This window comes from Sapajus apella, unplaced genomic scaffold (genome assembly GCF_009761245.1).
Source record: "Sapajus apella isolate SASKATOON/1434 unplaced genomic scaffold, GSC_monkey_1.0 scaffold41, whole genome shotgun sequence".
NCBI lineage: Eukaryota > Metazoa > Chordata > Mammalia > Primates > Cebidae > Sapajus > Sapajus apella.
Window position 1 is genome coordinate 127,073 of NW_022436981.1, and position 17,021 is coordinate 144,093.

The 17,021-nt window shown below is 50.4% G+C and overlaps 3 protein-coding genes across 4 annotated transcripts in view; 1 reads left to right on the forward strand and 2 right to left on the reverse strand.

The window, feature by feature from the left end:
• CCND3 (cyclin D3) overlaps nucleotides 1-10,831 on the reverse strand; it is a 120,296-nt gene extending 109,465 nt beyond the window's left edge. The window contains exon 1 of the mRNA XM_032299385.1: nucleotides 10,464-10,831. Within this exon, the coding sequence (XP_032155276.1) occupies nucleotides 10,464-10,565 (102 nt within the window). The 5' untranslated portion in view covers nucleotides 10,566-10,831. The remainder of the gene's footprint in view (nucleotides 1-10,463) is intronic.
• Nucleotides 5,874-6,948, reverse strand: LOC116565682 (60S ribosomal protein L36a-like). The gene has a single exon (XM_032299389.1). It carries the CDS (start codon nucleotides 6,803-6,805, stop codon nucleotides 6,485-6,487), a length of 321 nt encoding a protein of 106 aa, XP_032155280.1. The 5' UTR covers nucleotides 6,806-6,948; the 3' UTR covers nucleotides 5,874-6,484.
• A 2,415-nt stretch (nucleotides 10,832-13,246) lies between the features above and the next one.
• TAF8 (TATA-box binding protein associated factor 8) overlaps nucleotides 13,247-17,021 on the forward strand; it is a 20,213-nt gene continuing 16,438 nt past the window's right edge. For both annotated transcript variants that reach the window (XM_032299382.1, XM_032299383.1), the window contains exons 1-2: nucleotides 13,247-13,313; nucleotides 14,080-14,236. In XM_032299382.1, coding sequence (XP_032155273.1) covers nucleotides 13,269-13,313; nucleotides 14,080-14,236 — 202 coding nt within the window. In that variant the 5' untranslated portion in view covers nucleotides 13,247-13,268. The remainder of the gene's footprint in view (nucleotides 13,314-14,079; nucleotides 14,237-17,021) is intronic.

Genomic DNA, 17,021 nt, shown 5'->3' on the forward strand with positions numbered 1-17,021 from the left:
CAGCAGGCACCAGCTCAAGTCCAGTGACTGTAAAAAGTTTTGAGTGAGAACCCAAGAGGCCGGGCCCAGGCCAGAGAAGGCTGCATCCTCGGAGATCAAGGGATGTGAGGGCAAAGCTCAGCCGGGTCCTAGAGGCAGAAGTCAAGTCAATTCCAAGAAAAGATGAGAGTTCCCCCAGGACCAGCAGGTACCAGCTGACTGGAAGGAAGGAGAAGAAGGCTGGGAGAACTAGAATGTTCTACATCCTGGCCTATGCCCAGTCACCCAGTACATCTGAGGGTTTGTAACCCCAAGATCCTTTCTCTCTGAGATGTAAATAGATGCCACATTCGAAGAGCCTCCAAGTTTGTGGTTCTATAGCTGACACTGCTTACAGAAAAGACAGTGAGTGAAGCTGGGAGGAAAGGAAAGGCAGCCTTGCATCTCAGGGGCCCGCTGTGGGGAGGAAACAGCACTCCTCCCCTCCATAACCCAAAGACAGCTTTGTGATAGCACTGGCCAGAGAAGAAGAAACTCCCCTGGGCCTTATTCCCAGTGGATTCCACAGCACCCAGCATGGCAGAGCTTAACAAACCAGAGCTTAAGACTTTGCGAATAATAAACAGACGTCTTCCCAGGGACGGACAGACTGGGGGACCTCACTGCCCCTGGCTGGTCCTCCCTCCTCCAGCTGGAGCCCAAGTTGGAGCTCAAGGTCTGCATCTGTTTGAGGCCCCTTTTCCGGCTTCCTTTCCCAGAACTCAGAGACCTCAGGGGAGGGGGCAGGGAGGAACAGCAGAGGGGGAAGAGAACAGAGAACAAGAGGGAGGGTGAGTTGGAGCAGAAAAAGCTGGGGCCAGAACTGGGAGTTTCTGGGACAGCCCCAGCTTCAAATATTCTATCCAACTGTCTGACCACAGGCCAGAACTTGTGGACTGATTTTTATTTTAGAAAAGAGGGTAACACAAAGCCACGGGTGGGACAGTAAGGAAGGAAACCAGGGCTGTCTCTTTGGATCTAGATGGCCCCATGCCCACCCCGAGGAGCTCCAACTGGGAGATGATGATGCCGATGATATGGTGATACTGACAGCAGCTGTCACTCAAAGGACGTAAGGCCTGCCCGCCACGCAGTAGGGCTTTGTGTGCGTTGTCTCATAATCCTAGAGAAGTGTAGGCTCGGAAGTCTTTTTTTTTTTTTTTTTGAGACAGTTTTGCTCTTGTTGCCCAGGCTGGAGTGCAATGGCGCGATCTCGGCTCACCACAATCTCCACCTCCCGAGTTCAGGCGATTCTCCTGCCTCAGCTTCCCAACTAGCTGGGATTACAGGCATGCACCCCCATACCTGGCTAATTTTGTATTTTTAGTAGAGACGGTGTTTCTCCATGTTGGTTAGGCTGGTCTTGAACTCCCGACCTCAGGTGATCTGCCTACTTCGGCCTCCCAAAGTGCTGGGATTACAGGCATGAGCCACCATGCCTGGCCGAAAGTCTTTTTTTTTTTGAGACGGAGTCTCGCTGCCGCCAAGCTGGAGTGCAGTGGCTTGATCTTGGTTCACCGCAACCCTGCTCCACCTCCAGGGTTCAAGCAATTCTCCTGCCTCAGCCTCCCGAGTAGCTGGGACTACAGATGTGCACCACCATGCCCAGCTAATGTTTGTATTTTTAGTACAGACGGGGTTTCACCATGTTGGCCAGGATGATCTCGATCTCTTGACATCATGATCCACCCACCTCGGCCTCCCAAAGTGTTGGGATTATAGGCGTGAGTCACCGCGCCTGGCGGGAAGTCTTAATCCTGCAGTCTCTGTGCCTCCCCTGTGCCTCAGTTTCCTTATGTGTAAAAGCAGAATAATGCCTTCCTCATAGTCTGCTGTGAAGATGCAAAAAGTTTCTCGACATACAGCAGTCATTCAACTAATATTGGTTATTATTAATTTTCACAATTACCCAGAGAGGTGGGGCCTATAATCATTCCCATTTTACAGACAAAGGAGCTTTCACACAGCCAGAAAGGAGCCGAGCTAGAACTCAAGCTCTTCTGTCTATGGAGAACAGGCTCTCTCCACCACTAGATGAGAGATGGCAAAGATTATTGGTTACATGCACAAACGTTACAGCCAAATGGGTGAGTCAAACTTCCAGCTCAGCCACAGACTGGCTGTGTGGACAGAAGCGAGCTGCTCCACCTCTCAGTACCTTGGTTTGCTCACCTGCAAAATGGATGTCTCTGGCCAGGCACAGTGACTCACGCCTGTAATTCCAGCACTTTAGGAAACCAAGGTTGGAAGACTGCTTGGGCCCACGAGCTCAAGACTAGCCTGAGCAATGGGGCAAAACCTCGACTCTACAAAAAATTAGCTGTGCATGCTGGGCTCGGTGGTTCATGCCTATAATCCCAGCACTTTGGGAGACTGAGGCAGGAGGATCACGAGGTCAGGAGTTTGAGACCATACTGGCCAACATGGTGAAACCCTGTCTCTACTAAAGATATAAAAAATTAGCTGGGCATGGTGGCCGGTGCCTGTAGTCCCAGCTACTAGGGAGGCTGAGGCAGGAGAATCGCTTGAACCCGGGAGGCAGAGATTGCAGTGAGCCGAGATCACACCACTGCACTCCAGCCTGGGTGACAGAGTGAGACTCCATCTCAAAAAAAAAAAAAAAAAAAAAAATTAGCTGAGCATGGTAGCACCATACCTGTGGTCCCAGCTACCCAGGAGGCTGAGACAGGGGATCACCTCTGCCTGGCAAAGGAAGGTGAGGCTGCAGTGAGCTGAGATCACACCACTGCACTCTAGCCTGGGTGACAGAGTGAGACCCTGTCTCAGAAAAATCAGGGTGTCCTTGCTCATTCTGGGCTCTGACTCTGTGTCCCTGGAGGTCCAGCAGCTCTGTGCCTCTCTAAAGGTCTGAGCGGGCAGCAAGCAGATCTAGGCCAATGATGGAGGTACCAGCAACCCTCTCTTCTCCCTTCCTTCCAGAGATAACCCCTCACCCCTCACCTCAGAAGCAGCTGTCCTGGGGAATTTCACCCTGGCAGGAGAACTGGTCAGGCCACTGAGTGCAAATAGTTTCAGAGAGGTGGGGCTCTCGAGGCCCCTTCCGGGAGATGACACAGGTGTCATGGCCTTTGAAGGGTACAAAAGGCCATGCCACATTAGTTACCCTGCTGGCTCACAGGGCTGTTGGCCTGGCCCTCTGCTCTGCACACACAGGGCCCTCGCTCTCAAAGGGAAAGAACAGTCAGGAAGGAGAAAGAGATGGAAGGAATCTCCTTACAGGCCAAGGGGCTTTGAGGTTGTCTCACTGGTAGAAGTCTCTCTTATGGGACGGGTTGGGAGTATGCCCCAGAGGTGGCAGCCTGCACATTCTGACCAGAGCCTGGACAAGACAGAAGAGCACTTTTTTTTTTTTTTTTTTTTTTTTTTTTTGTGATGGAGTCTTGCTCTGTTGCCCAGGCTGGAGTGCAATGGCACAACCTCGGCTTACTGCAACTTCCGCCTCCCAGGTTCAAGCTATTCTCCTGTCTCAGCCTCCTGAGTAGCCGGGATTACAGGTGCATGCCACCATGCCCGTATGATTTTTGTATTTTTAGTAGAGATGGGGTTTCATCATGATGGTCAGGCTGGTCTCGAACTCCTGACCTCCAGTGATCCATCTGCCCCAGCCTCCCAAAGTGCTGGGATTGCACATGTGAGCCATGGTGCCCAGCCCAGAAGAGCACATTTTATGGGGGCTTTGCTGGGTTAACAGCTGTTCTTGGCTGGGCGCGGTGGCTCACGCCTGTAATCCCATCACTTTGGGAGGCCAAGGTGGGTGGATCATGAAGTCAAGAGTTCGAGACCAATCTGGCCAACATAGTGAAACCCCGTCTCCACTAAAAATACAAAAAATTAGCCGGCTGTGGTGGCAGGCGCTTGTAGTCCCAACTACTTGGGAGGCTGAGACAGGAGAATCGCTTGAACCCCGGAGGCAGAGGTTGTAGTGAGCAGAGATTGCTACTGCACTCCAGCCTGGGAAACAGAGTGAAATTCTGTCTCAAAAAAAAAAAAAAAAAAAAAAAAAAGCTGTTCTCTGGGCCCTGGTATGTACACAGATGGGGATGGTTTGTGAGCAGAGGCCCCTTGATGGTCAGCACCTGAAGAACCCGGCTATGCTCTTCACTCAATCCAGCCGCCCCTGGGGCGACACACTGGGCAACAGCCCCACCTGGTGGACGATCGGGGAACTACCATGGGCCGGGGAGTATGGGTGAGCAAAGGATGACAGAAGAGGGAAGCAGGAGAATAATCACAGCAGGAGTTTAAGGGCGAAGGAGCTTTGAGGTAGTCTTGCTGGCAGAAGCCCCTCTTACAGCATCAGCCCTAAGGCCTCATCTGTTAGAAAGGTCTTACGTTTTTTGAAAATCTGCCTCCACCAGTCCCCCTCCCCTCTACTTCAAGGTTGCCAAAGGTTGCCAGGGCAACCTTTAAAATATTAGCGTACGGCTGCAGCGTCCCTCCTAAATCGTCCCCTTTGCTGCAACCTTCCAGAGTGTGACCTCAGCCTCCCACCTCCTGCATCTTTTTTTCACCTGGCGATCTTTTTTTTTTTTTAGACGGAACCTTGCTCTGTTGCCCAGGGTGGAGTGCAAGGGCACGATCTCTGCTCACTGCAACCTCTGCCTCCTGGGTTCAAGCTATTCTCCTGTCTCAGCCTCCCGAGTAGCTGGGACTACAGGTGCCTGCCACCATGCCCGGTTAATTTTTGTATTTTTAGTAGAGATGGGGGTTTCACCATGCTGGCCAGGCTGGTCTCGAACTCTTGACCTCCAGTGATCCAACCGCCTCAGTCTCCCAAAGTGCTGGGATTACAGGCATGAGCCACCGCGCCCAGCCCAGAAAAGCACATTTTATGGGGGCTTTGCTGGGTCAAAAGCTGTTTCCTGGGCCCTGGTGTGTAAACAGATGGGGATGGGGTGGGAGCAGAGGCCACTTGAAACCAGACAGCGCCTGAAGAACCAGGCAAGTCTTCACCCAATCCAGCAGCCCCTGGGGCGACACACTGGGCAACAGCTCCACCTGGTGGACGACTGGGGAACTATCATGGGCCGGGGAGAAAGGGAGAGCAAAGGATGACAGAAGAGGGAAGTGCGGGGCGTCACAGCAGGGGTTACAGGCGAAGGGGCTTTGAGGTCTTCTCGCTGGCAGAAGCCCCTATTACAGCATCAGCTCTAGGCCCCATTTGTTAGAAAGGTATTACGTTTTTGAAAATCTGCCTCCACCAGTTCCCCTACCCACTACTTGAAGGCTTGCCAGGGCTACCTTTAAAATAATACAGCTGCAGCACTCCTCCTAAATCTTCCCCTTGCTGTAACCTTCCAGAGTGTGACCTTGACCTCTCATCTCCTGCATCTTTCTTTCACTTGGCTATCCTTTCTTTTTCTTTCCGTTTTTTTTTTTTTTTTTAAGACGGAGTCTCGCTCTGTCGCCAAGCTGGAGTTCAGTGGCGCGATCTCGGCTCATTGCAACCTCCGCCTCCCGGGTTCAAGAGACTCTCCTGCCTCAGCCTCCCAAGGAGCTGGGATTACAGGCGTGCGCCACCGCACCCAGCCTGGTTATCCTTTCTTTTTTATTCTATTATTATTATTTTGTAGAGACGGGGCTTCTCCATGTTGGTCAGGCTGGTCTAGAATGGCTATCCTTTCTTAAATACATTAACTTCCAAGGAATCCCTTCCAGTTCTATCCCCCTCCCATACTAGCAGCAGTATTTTAAAAATACCTTTAGATCAGCCGGGCATGGTGGCTCACACCTGTAATCCCAGCACTTTGGGAGGCAGAGGAGGGTAAATCCCCTGAGGTCAGGATTTCGAGACCAGCATGACCAACATGGAGAAACCCCATCTCTTAAAAAAAAAAAAAAAAAGAAAGAAAGAAAGAAAAAAACATTATAAAAAAAAGAAAAAAAATACCTTTAGATCTCAGCCTCCCTGTTGCTCAGTGTTTGATATGTTAGGGAAGTCAATGGTCAGGCTAATTCATGAGTAAAGAGCCTAGACTATGAAATCAGACAGATCCTTGTTCAACTCCAGGCTCTGACACTTACTAGCTAAATTACTTTGAGCAAGTGTGCCTTCCTGAGCCTCAGTTTCCTATCTGCAAATTGGAGATAGAGGTGCTTACTACCTGGAGTTGCAGTGCATAAATATTAAATGAGACAGTGCAGGTAAAACACTTAGGGACAGCTCCTGCAACGCCGTTCAGCTCCTAAGTGGCCATTACAGCAACATTCCTCTGAGTTTAAAGATTGTAGGGAATGCTTTGGGAAACAGAAAAGTGAAGAGGCCAAAGAAGGAGAGAGAGGGGCTTTCTGGAATTAGCCTTTCTCAACCAGCACAAATCCCAGGTGAAATCCAACAGATGGGTAACTTGTTCCAATCCCATTTCTTTCTTCTTCTTCTTCTTTTTTTTTTTTTTTTTAACATAAACTCAAGATTTTATTGTCTTCCTAAAAGAAAAGAAGACACTTAGAACTGGATCACTTGGCCCTTTCTCTTCTTATCTCCTCCCAGTTCAAAATGCTTGCATCTCTTAATGGCCGACATTCTCTTAGATCTGCAGTTTGGCTCACGGCACTCAAGCCTTAGCACAATCTTCTTTGTAGTTTCAGTCTTCTTCCAGAAAATCGGCTTAGTCTGCCCACCATAGCCACTCTGCTTCCTGTCATAACGCCGCTTTCCCTGGGCATACAGAGAATCCTTGCCCTTCTTGTACGGTGTGACTTTGTAGGGCTGGTGCTTGCCACACTTCTTACAGGAAGTTCGGCAGGTTTTAGGAATGTTCACCATGTTTGCGTGAGTGCTATCGGCATGGAAAGAAAAAGCTCTTTTTTTCTTTTGAGACAGAGTCTTGCTCTGTCACCCAGGCTGGAGTACAGTGGCACGATCTTAGCTCACTGCAATCTCTGCCTGCCGGGTTCAAGCAATTCTCCTGCCTCAACCTCTCAAGTAGCTGGGATTACAGGTGTGTGCTACACCTGGCTAATTTTTATATTTTTAGTAGAGACGGGCTTTCACCATGTTGGTCAGGCTGGTCTTGAACTCCTGACCTCGTGATCTGTCCGCCTTGGCCTCCCAAAGTGTGGGGATTACAGGCGTGACTCACCCTCCTATCCCACTTCTAGTGGTGTCTGTTGTCATCCCTAGAAAGGGGCAGGCCTTGACACCTCTCTGAAACTTGAGGATTTAAAATTTAAATGTCTTTGAGGGCAAGATAAACACACCTACTGCTCAGCAGGGTAAGGGAAACTTGGCAGGCGCCCCAAAACTTTCCCCACCCCCAACCCTCCCCAAACTTCCTCTTGTGGTTTTTCAAGAGTACAACCTGTTCTCAGCCTAGCCAGTACCTGGGGCAGGGGGCCAGGGTGTGCTGAGGGCTCTGCTGCACTCCACCCTACCAGCGAGTGAGGGAGGAAGGTGCGTGGGAGAGGAGCAGCCTGGAGGTTTACAGTTCTGAAGGTTCACATCCTGCTTACCTGTTTTCTCAGTGCGGCCACCCTCTACCCAGTTTCCACCCTTGACTTCCAGCATCAGTACCCATGCCCCCAGCACACACCCCTTTCTCAAAGACAGATGCTTGAAGGGCTTTGACTGCAGGCAGAGAGGGATCGCCTCAAGGCCTCCCCAGACCTGTGGGGAGGGCGCCGGTAAGAAATTTAAAAGCATTTCAGGAAGGAGGGGGAAAAGGGGCTGGCTGGCATGTATGGAAACTGTCCTGTGGCCTCATTATCCAGCCTGTCTGGAGGGATGGGGCAGTATACACGGATGCAGCTTGGGAAGCAGGAGCTGTGGGAAAGAGAGGTGGGAGGATCTTAAGCTCGCACTCACTCCTTGGCCATCTTCCTTACTCAGCCGCCAAGCTGGAATGCACATCTAGAATGTGAGCATCTCTGCTCTTCTTAATTCCCAACAAAAGAGGTGTCTTGGTTTCCCATATCCACAGATTCTGCCACGTCGCATCCATGTTGAGAAGTTCTTTCTTGAATATAATATTAGTTCATTCCTCCTGGTTTATTCACATTCCCCCTTTCCCTCTGAGTGACGCTTACACAGGGGAAAATATGCACACACACACACACACACACACACACACACACACACACACACACACACACAGAGCCATCAGGGAGGGATACCAGCTCTGTGCAGTTCCCACAACCCTATTCCAGGCCTGCTGGGCTCACTGCAAACAGTACCAGCATCAAAGCTGAGCTAACAGATGGCTGTATCATCCAAGATAAAGGACCACAGACTCCCTTTAGGAAACTCCTACGTTCCTGACTCAAGTGCACCTTGTATGTGATCAGTCGATGAGGCAGGCTAGCCTAATGGTTAAGAATAAAGCCTCCCTCCCTGTCAGGCTGGGTGGCTCACTCCTGTAATCCCAGCACTTTGGGAGGCCGAGGCGGGGAGTGGGGGGAGGATCACCTCATGTCAAGAGTTCGAGACCAGCCTGGCCAACATGGTAAAACCCTGCCTCTACTGAAAATACAAAAATTAGCTGGGTGTGGTAGTGAGCTCCTGTAGTCCCAGCTACTTGGGAGGCTGAGGTAGGAGAATCACTTGAACCCGGGAGGAGGAGGTTCAAGTGATTCTCCTACCTCAGGAGGTTCAAGCTTCCTCCCGAGAGGAGCGATCTCACTCACTGCAACCTCCGCCTCCTGGATTAAAGCCATTCTCCTTCCTCAGTCTCCCAAGTAGCTGGGATTACAGGCACCTGCCATCACGCCCAGCTATTTGTTTTTTGTATTTTTAGTAGAGATGGGGTTTTACCATGTTGGCCAGGCATTGGCCAGGCTGGTCTTGAACTCCTAACCTCAGGTGATCCACCCGCCTTGGCTTCCCAGAGTGCTGGAATTACAGGCGCGAGCCACCGTGCCCGGCCGATTTCTTGACTCTTACTACACGTCAGGCACTGTAACATGCCCTTTCTGTGTATCATCTCATCTTTCCCCCAGTTTTACAGAAGAGGAAACTGAGGCACACTGAGGATTAGGTCAAGTGCCCAAAGTCCCACAGCTGCCTAGTGTTAGGATCGAAGTCCAGCATCTGAGTCCTGACAGGTACCTTAAATGGGGACGAATACGGTGCAGCCAGAGTGGCTCACAAGTGAGGGAGAAAACCACTGGCAGCCACGGGCACCCCACGCCCTGAGAGTGATTTGGCAGGGCATAGACTAGGACTGGCATAGACTAGAACTCTGCTGGAATTATCAGAGACGCTTTCCATTTTAAGTTCCAGGGGGAAGAAACTCTGATTTGTTTACCATGACATCCCCAACAGCTGTGGGAATAGCCTGTGCAGACGGAGCATGGCCACAGCAAATAGGTGCTGAATGAATTCACAAGTCAGTGTGTCAGTCATTTCCCAAAGGAGCCCCAGAATTGAACGGACGGAAGAATCTGTGAGGAAGGAATGGGAGATCCACTTCTCCAACCATGTCCGGTCCCAAAGAGAAATGAGGTGGTGGGCAGAGGGCAAGGACTTGTCAGAGGAAATAGTCTCAGAGTCTAGGGATGGAGAGGAGGTACCTAGGATTTTGTGGACTGTCACGTCACCCCCAGGCAGACCCAGAAGGGAATTCCTGGGTTCTTGGGACCTAGCCCAGAAAATTGTCTTTTCTGGAATTCATCCTGTTCATTCCCTTCATGCTTAGACAGTGGATTAAAGAGAGCAGGAATTGTTTCTGGGTCGCCACTTTATCCAAATGTCAAACACCACAGCTTGGGTTCAGTCCAGCTCTGTGGAATAAGTGCCCCCAAAGACTTCCATGCTTTTCATCCTTCTGAATCCAACTCAAATGTCCTTTTCTCTCTAAAGCCTCCCCAGCCACCCCAGCCAGTGTACTTGGCACTTATGTCTGTTGTTCTGTGAGCCACATTAGCTGTGGATCAATAACCTCATTGCATCCTCAGCATCCCATATAATGCCAGGCACATAGTAGGTGTTCAATCAACACAAATTAGTAGCTTAAGGCTCCCTTAGTCACAGCAACCAGTTTCTTCAGTTATTCCAATTGTTGACACTTCAAGAAACAGAGGAGGCTAAGACCACCACGTATGTACCAATCAGACACCACTGCGGGGGCGGGGGGTACTTCCCTCCAGTCTCATCCCGGTGCACTGGCCAGAGCACCCACAGACTCCCCCTTCCACATTGGTCTGCCCTCCTACTGGCGTCCCACCCTATCTTTGAGGTATGAGAAGAGCAACAGCCGGTTAAAGCCACGGGGCTTCCAGGTCAGCTGGAGGGGGCTGTGCGGCCTTTGGGGGTTTCCCTGCCTTCCAACTCCGTGCAGAACACCTCACTCTGTGGGAAAGTGAGCCAAACTTTGGAGGGGATGAGGACGCGGCGAACCCATAACCCAGCCAGCTCCGATCCCCAACGCGTGGTCTCCAGCCAGAGCTGACATACCATCTACCCCGGTTTCTCCAGCCCCCAAGCCTACCTCCTCAGCAGGTGAGCTCTCCGGAGCACCGATAGGGGCCGCAGACGCTCTCTCCTGCCGCCTCCGACGCCTGCCTTTGGGGAGTGGGATTGTCACAACCATCCGCCGCGAGGAGGGGATTGCATCTCCCCCACAGGCGTCCGAACAGAGCCTGTCTCCACTCCTGCAGGGGCGACTGGTTTACGCGAAGTCCGCGCCTTGCCGCCGATCCCGAGCTGGGCAGGAAGTGGGGAAGAGGGGGCGGAGGACACAAAGGGGCTGGTGCTCAGCTCAGCCAAGGTTCAGTCCCCGGCCCGCCCCAATCCCCGCCGCCAGGAGGCTCATCAGGCGCCGCGCACCCCGGCCCGCAGCCCCCGCCCCACGCGGCCTAGGTAAGGGGGCGGGGCGCCACGGAGGCTCAGGTGTGGGTGGTGGGACCAGCTCGGCGCGGGTTCTCAGACGGCTACCTCCCAGCGTTCGGGACTCCTTGTAATGACCAAGAAGTAAACAACATCCTGATGCGCAATTTCTTTTTCTTTTTTCTTTTCTTTTCTTTTTTTTTTTTTTGAGAAGGAGTCTCGCTCTGTTGCCCAGGCTGGAGAGCAGTGGCGCGATCTCGGTTCATTGCAACCTCCGCCTCCCGGGTTCAAGCGATTCTCCTGCCTCAGCCCCCCGAGTAGCTGGGACTACAGATGCCCACCACCACGCCCGGCTAATTTTTATATTTTTAGTAGAGACAGGGTTTCACCGTGTTGGCCAGGCTGGTCTCGAACTTCTGGCGTTGTGATCCGCCCGCCCGCCCGCCTTGGCCTCTCAAAGTGTTGGCATTACAGGCATGAGCCATGGCGCCCGGCCTCTTTTTCTTTCTCTCTTTCTTTCTTTCTTTTTTTTTTTTTTTTTGAGATGGAGTATCCCTCTATCGCCCAGGCTGGAGTGCAGTGGCACGATCTCGCTCACTGCAACCTCGGCCTCCCGGATTAAAGCCATTTTCTTGCCTCGGCCTCCCGGATTAAAGCCATTCTCTTGCCGCAGCCTCGCCAGCAGCTGGAACTACAGGTGCCCAACACCACGCCCGGTTAATTTTTTGTATTTTTAGTGGAGACGGGTTTCAGGGTTTCACTGAGGAAAGAGACCCAAGCATCTAAGATCACCTCCCCCTTGACTTCCACACTGCATTTCAATAGAAGAAAAGGCTGGCCGACTGGTGCCTCCTAAATCACCTTCCTGTAGATAGCAGGCCTAGTATGGGGGAATCTCTCCGGAAGGCAGTGTTTTTACTTAAACAAGATCAAATCCCCACCCAACTCCTCCTCTATCGACCAAGACCTTTTCACATGTAATTTCTAAAACCGTAAATCCAAGACCCTTTCACGTGTAATATCTAGAGTTGTAAGCCTATATAAAGGCAAAGCTTCTCTTTTTTAGGCGAGCTTGGCTGTTAGACAAACATGTCGCCTTGCTCTCGGCCCTGTTTCTTGAGGCCGCTCCTGCTTCGTCACCATGTTGGCCAGGCTGGCTGGTCTCGAACTCCTGACCTCAGGTGATCCACCCACCTGGACCTTACCAGAGTGCTGGGATTAGAGGCGTGAGTCACTGCGCCCGGCTGATTTCTTGACTGTTACTACACGTCAGACACCGTAACATACCCTTTCTGTGTATCATCTCATTTTTACCCCGGTTTTACAGAAGAGGAAACTGAGGCACACTGAGGATAAGGTCAAGTGCCCGAAGTCCCATAGCTGCCTAGTGATAGGATCCAAGCCCAGCGTCTGAGTCCTTCCAGGTACCTGCAAACGGGAACGAATACGGCGCGGCCAGAGGGGCCGACAAGCGAGGGCAGCCGTGGGCACCCCACGCCCTGGGAGTGAGGCTGCAAGGGACAACCTCCCCCCCACCCGCCACAGGCTCGCCCTGCAAATAGTTGCGGGTCGAGGGCGCGAAGGCAGCAGGATGCAGCGATAGACTTGGACTAGGTGGTCCAGGCTCTACTTCCAAGTGGGCCATTGACAGGCTGGGCGGCCCTCAGCACAAAATGACCAGGCTGGATGCTCCAGGGTTTCCCAACATTAACCACTCAGGAGAATCACCTGGGGTGCTCCTTAATAAGAGATTCCAAGCCCCTCTTCCAGAGAGTGAAGTCACTGGGATTTGGCTGGGCCCGGCCAGGTGTTGCTAATAATCAGACAAGTTTATAAAACCCTGCGCGTGCAGGTGACCTCCTGGGTCCTTCCAGGAGTGTACTCTTTAAAAGATGATTTTCATATTAAAATAATTTCTTTTAACTCAGTGAAATAGCGCGTTTTCACTGTCCACAACCAAGCCACTGAAGGCCCCAGAACACTTCGCTCTCAAAAGGTCACGTGAGGCGGGCTTGGTGGCTCACGCCTGTAATCCCAGGACTTTGGGAGGCCGAGGCCGCGGATTGCTTGAGCCCAGGAATTTTGGACAAGCCTGGCCAACATGGAGAAACCCGGTCTCTACTAAAAATACAAAAATTAGCTGGGCATGGAGGTCCCCGCCTGTAATCCCAGCTACTCCGGAGGCTGAGGCGCGAGGATGGCTTGAGCCCGTGAGGTGGAGGTTGCAGTGGGCCAAAATCGCGCCATTTGCACTCTCTAGCCTGGGAGACAGAATCTGTCTCCCCACCCCACTCCCCACCAAAAAAAAAAAAAAAAAAAAAAAAAAGTCACGTGAGCCGGGGTCACCGGCGGCGTCCAGTAACCCACCGAGCTTCGGAAAACCTAGAGGGGCGCAGGCCACCCCGCCCCGCCCCGCGACTACAAATCCCATCGCGCCCTGCGCTCGAGCACACTACGCCAGAGCAAGATGGCCGACGCGGCGGCCACAGCTGGGGCGGGCGGCTCCGGAACGGTAAGGGCAGGAGGCGCGGGCCGGAGCCGAGAGAGTTTGGGTATTCTGAAGCTTTCCCCTAGACCGAGCCACAAGCTAATCCCCAGAAATCCAGGCCCACCATGAGGTCCTATTGGCGGAGGGTCTTTCAGGCCTATGCACCCCCCTCCCTGGCACTTGGCTGCGGCCTCCGGAGTTGGCGGACCTGTGTCTTGATTGGCTCGTTTGCTGTTGGGGGGTTGGGAACCCGGAATACCCCTTGATTGGTCTGAAGATGCTGTTTTCGCTTTCTTATTGGCCGGCCGAAGTTGAAAGGGATTCCCTTTTCAAAATATTTAGCTTTCTTACTTTTTCGTGCTGTTATCTTTTGCCCTCCTCTCCTCGCCGTCACATCTTATTATGTTTTTATTTTACCTCTCAATGAAATGGTGTGAAGATGGGGGGCACAAGAGAGGGATCCTGTTTTTTTCTGGGGGACAGATCTATTCATCCCATCATTCGTGTTTCTTCAGCTATATATTCTAATAATCTGCTAAAGTAGAAGGTAAAAGACCTGCTATTTTATCTTATTGGGACCGTACGTTTTAGGTCAGAAAAGTAGTCTCTATTTTAAGCACCTTGGGTGCTCAATTATTACTCAGTTGGCCAAGATCTATAAATTTAAACGTTAAGCACCGATTTTTAAAAGTATTTCGTAAAAGAACTTTTGCTTGCCATTGACCATGTGTGAACTCTGTGATTGCATCTTTCTCCTGGATGAAAATCTCTCTGGGCTGCTGATTCACAGAGATCGGGAAGTAAACAGTCCACTAACCCTGCCGATAACTATCATCTGGCCCGGAGGAGAACCCTGCAAGTGGTTGTGAGCTCCTTGCTGACAGAGGCCGGGTTTGAAAGTGCCGAGAAAGCATCCGTGGAAACATTGACAGAGATGCTGCAGAGCTGTGAGTCTGTGGAAACATTAGCCCTTTTTCCAGTCAACGCCAACATCAGTTTTGTGCCCTGCTTTATGATCGTGTTTGAGAGGATTTAAGAAAAAGATCAACTTTTTTCTTAAGAGGGGAGAAAAAAAATTTTTTTAATGTAAAAAGTTGAAAAAAGAAAAAAAGCATAATGGGCCTGGCTGGGAGATCACACCTGTAATCTCCCAGCACTTTGGGAGGCCAAGGCAGGTGCATCACCTGAGGTCAGGAGTTCAAGACCAGCCTGGCCAACATAGTGAAACCCCGTCTCTAATAAAAAATTAAAAATTAGCTGGCCATGGTGGTGGGTGCCTTAATTCCAGCTACTCGGGAGACTAAGGCAGGAGAATCACTTGAATCTGGGAGGCGGAGGTTGCAGTGAGCCGAGATTATGGCGCTGCACTCCAGCCTGGTAATAGAGCAAGACTCCATCTCCAAAAACAACAACAAAAGAAAGAAAGAAAGAAGAGCATAATGAAGTGACTTACAGGCTTTAGAATTAGATAGACCTGAGTGTACATCATCACTCTGTCACTATTAAGTCGCTATTAAGCTTGGGCAAGCCACTGAACCTTCTGAACCTCAATTTCCTCATTTTTGAAATGGGATAACACTTTGTACCTCATGGAGTTGTGAGTGTGAGATGTATATATAAAACATTCAATGCTGGGGAGATTGTAAGCTCTGAGTGAGTTATGGGTGCCCTTAAAGACTTTTGTTGGGCAGTTAGGACTAATTCCTCATGCAATAGATATTATCACATTATGTAATCAAATGCTGGATTATGTAATACAAAGAAAAAGCCACTTTTTTTTTTTTTTTTTTTTTTTTTTTGAGACGGAGTCTGTTGCCCAGGCTGGGGCACAGTGGCACAATCTTAGTTCACTATAGCCTCCCCCTCCTGGGTTCAAGCAGTTCTCCTGCCTCAGCCTCCTGAGTAGCTGGGATCACAGGTGTGATCCACCACGCCCAACTCATTTTTGTATTTTTAGTAAAGATGGGGTTTCACCATGTTGGCCAGGCTGGTCTCAAACTCCTGACCTCAGGTGATCTGTCTGCCTCAGCCTCCCAAAGTGCTGGGATTACAGGCATGCGCTACCGCGCCTGGCCAAAAAGCTGCTTTTAAAAGAAATGTGTTGAGATTTAGAAGCCCAATGTGGTCTCACATAGGCTTTTCTGCATGTACAACATATTTCCCTGTTTTGAACTTTTAGAGGATGGGCTAGAATGAGGGATGGAAGTATTTACGGTGTTTCTTAGGGATCAACAACCATGAAAGGAAGTAGGAGAAAGGTTTGGGCAGAGGGAGATGTGGAGTGCAGTGCAGGCCCAACAAAGAATGGACAACTCAGCCAGGACCCCTGGAGCATTATTGCCCATCAAGCTGAAAGGGCTCTGCCTTTATACTCAGGATTCGATCAAACACTGACGTGGGCTACCCCAGGAAAGGTGATCTTGGGCAAGGTGGCTCTCTGCAGCTGATGTCTGGCACTTTTACATACCAAATGTTTTCCTAAAGCAGTGATCTTAAACATTTTGTCCTCAGAACTCCTATATTTATTTATTCTTTTAGAGATGGGGTCTTGCTATGTTGCCCAGGCTGGCCTCAAACTTCTGGGCCCAAGCCTCCCACGTAGCTGTTACTACAGGCACGTGCTACTACGCCCAGCTCTCAGAATCCTTTTATATTAATAAATATTGAGGACCCCAAGTAGCTTTTGTATATGTGTATTTGCTACGTTAGAAAATAAATTTTGAAAATAAGAATGTACAATCACATATTCTGTTATTCATCAGACCCATGATGTCATCAAAAGTCATACAGACTCAGGAAAACTACATGAGAGAATGAGAGTAAAAAAGTCAAATAGGCTGGGTGCGGTGGCTCACCCCTGTAATCCGAGCACTTTGGGAGGCTGAGGCAGGGGATCACGAGGTCAAGAGATCGAGACCATCCTGGCCACCATGGTGAAATCCTGTCTCTACTAAAATACAAAAAATTAGCCAGGCGTGGTGGCATGCGCCTGTAGTCCTGTCACTCCAGAGGCTGAGGCAGGGGAATCGATTGAACTCGGGAGGCAGAGGTTGCAGTGAGCCAAGATCACGCCACTGCACTCCAGCCTGGGGACAGTAAGACTCCGTCTAAAAAAAAAAAGTCAAATAATGAGTTCATTTTATTATGAAAATAGCTCTGACCTGTGGACTTCAGGAAATATTTTGGGGCCTACAACGGGTTCCCAGGCTACCACTTTTTGAACTTTGTCCTAAAAGAATGAATTAGTCATTCTCAGGAGATAAGAATGCCGTTCTTGGAACAATCCTGGAATTTGGAGTTTAAAAGTTATGTCAAGAGGCTGATATCAGTGATTTGCTCAGGGTAGCTGGGGAATTGGTGGTAGGTCTTCTTTTAGACACCCTTACCTGCCAGCCACCACTGGCTTTTATTTTCTGAGCCACTGGGTCCCTAGAGCAGGAGCTCCTTACCTTTTGGGCCCATTTGTGCATTTGATACAATCTGTGGACCCATTCCCCAAAAAATACATTTTTTGTGTATAACATTCAACACAGTTTCAGAATATCTGTGAAACCTCCCATCCACCTTGGACACTCATTCACGGAGCCCAGCTTCAAAAACTCCATCTTAGAAACCTTCTTTTCCCCAAAGGACTTTAACATGACTATTAAATAGAGGTTCAGCTTCAGGCAGAAGAAACAAAAATTGCCCCTCAGAGGGTAAGACCTTTTTATGTGTGTGGTAGTGAGATAT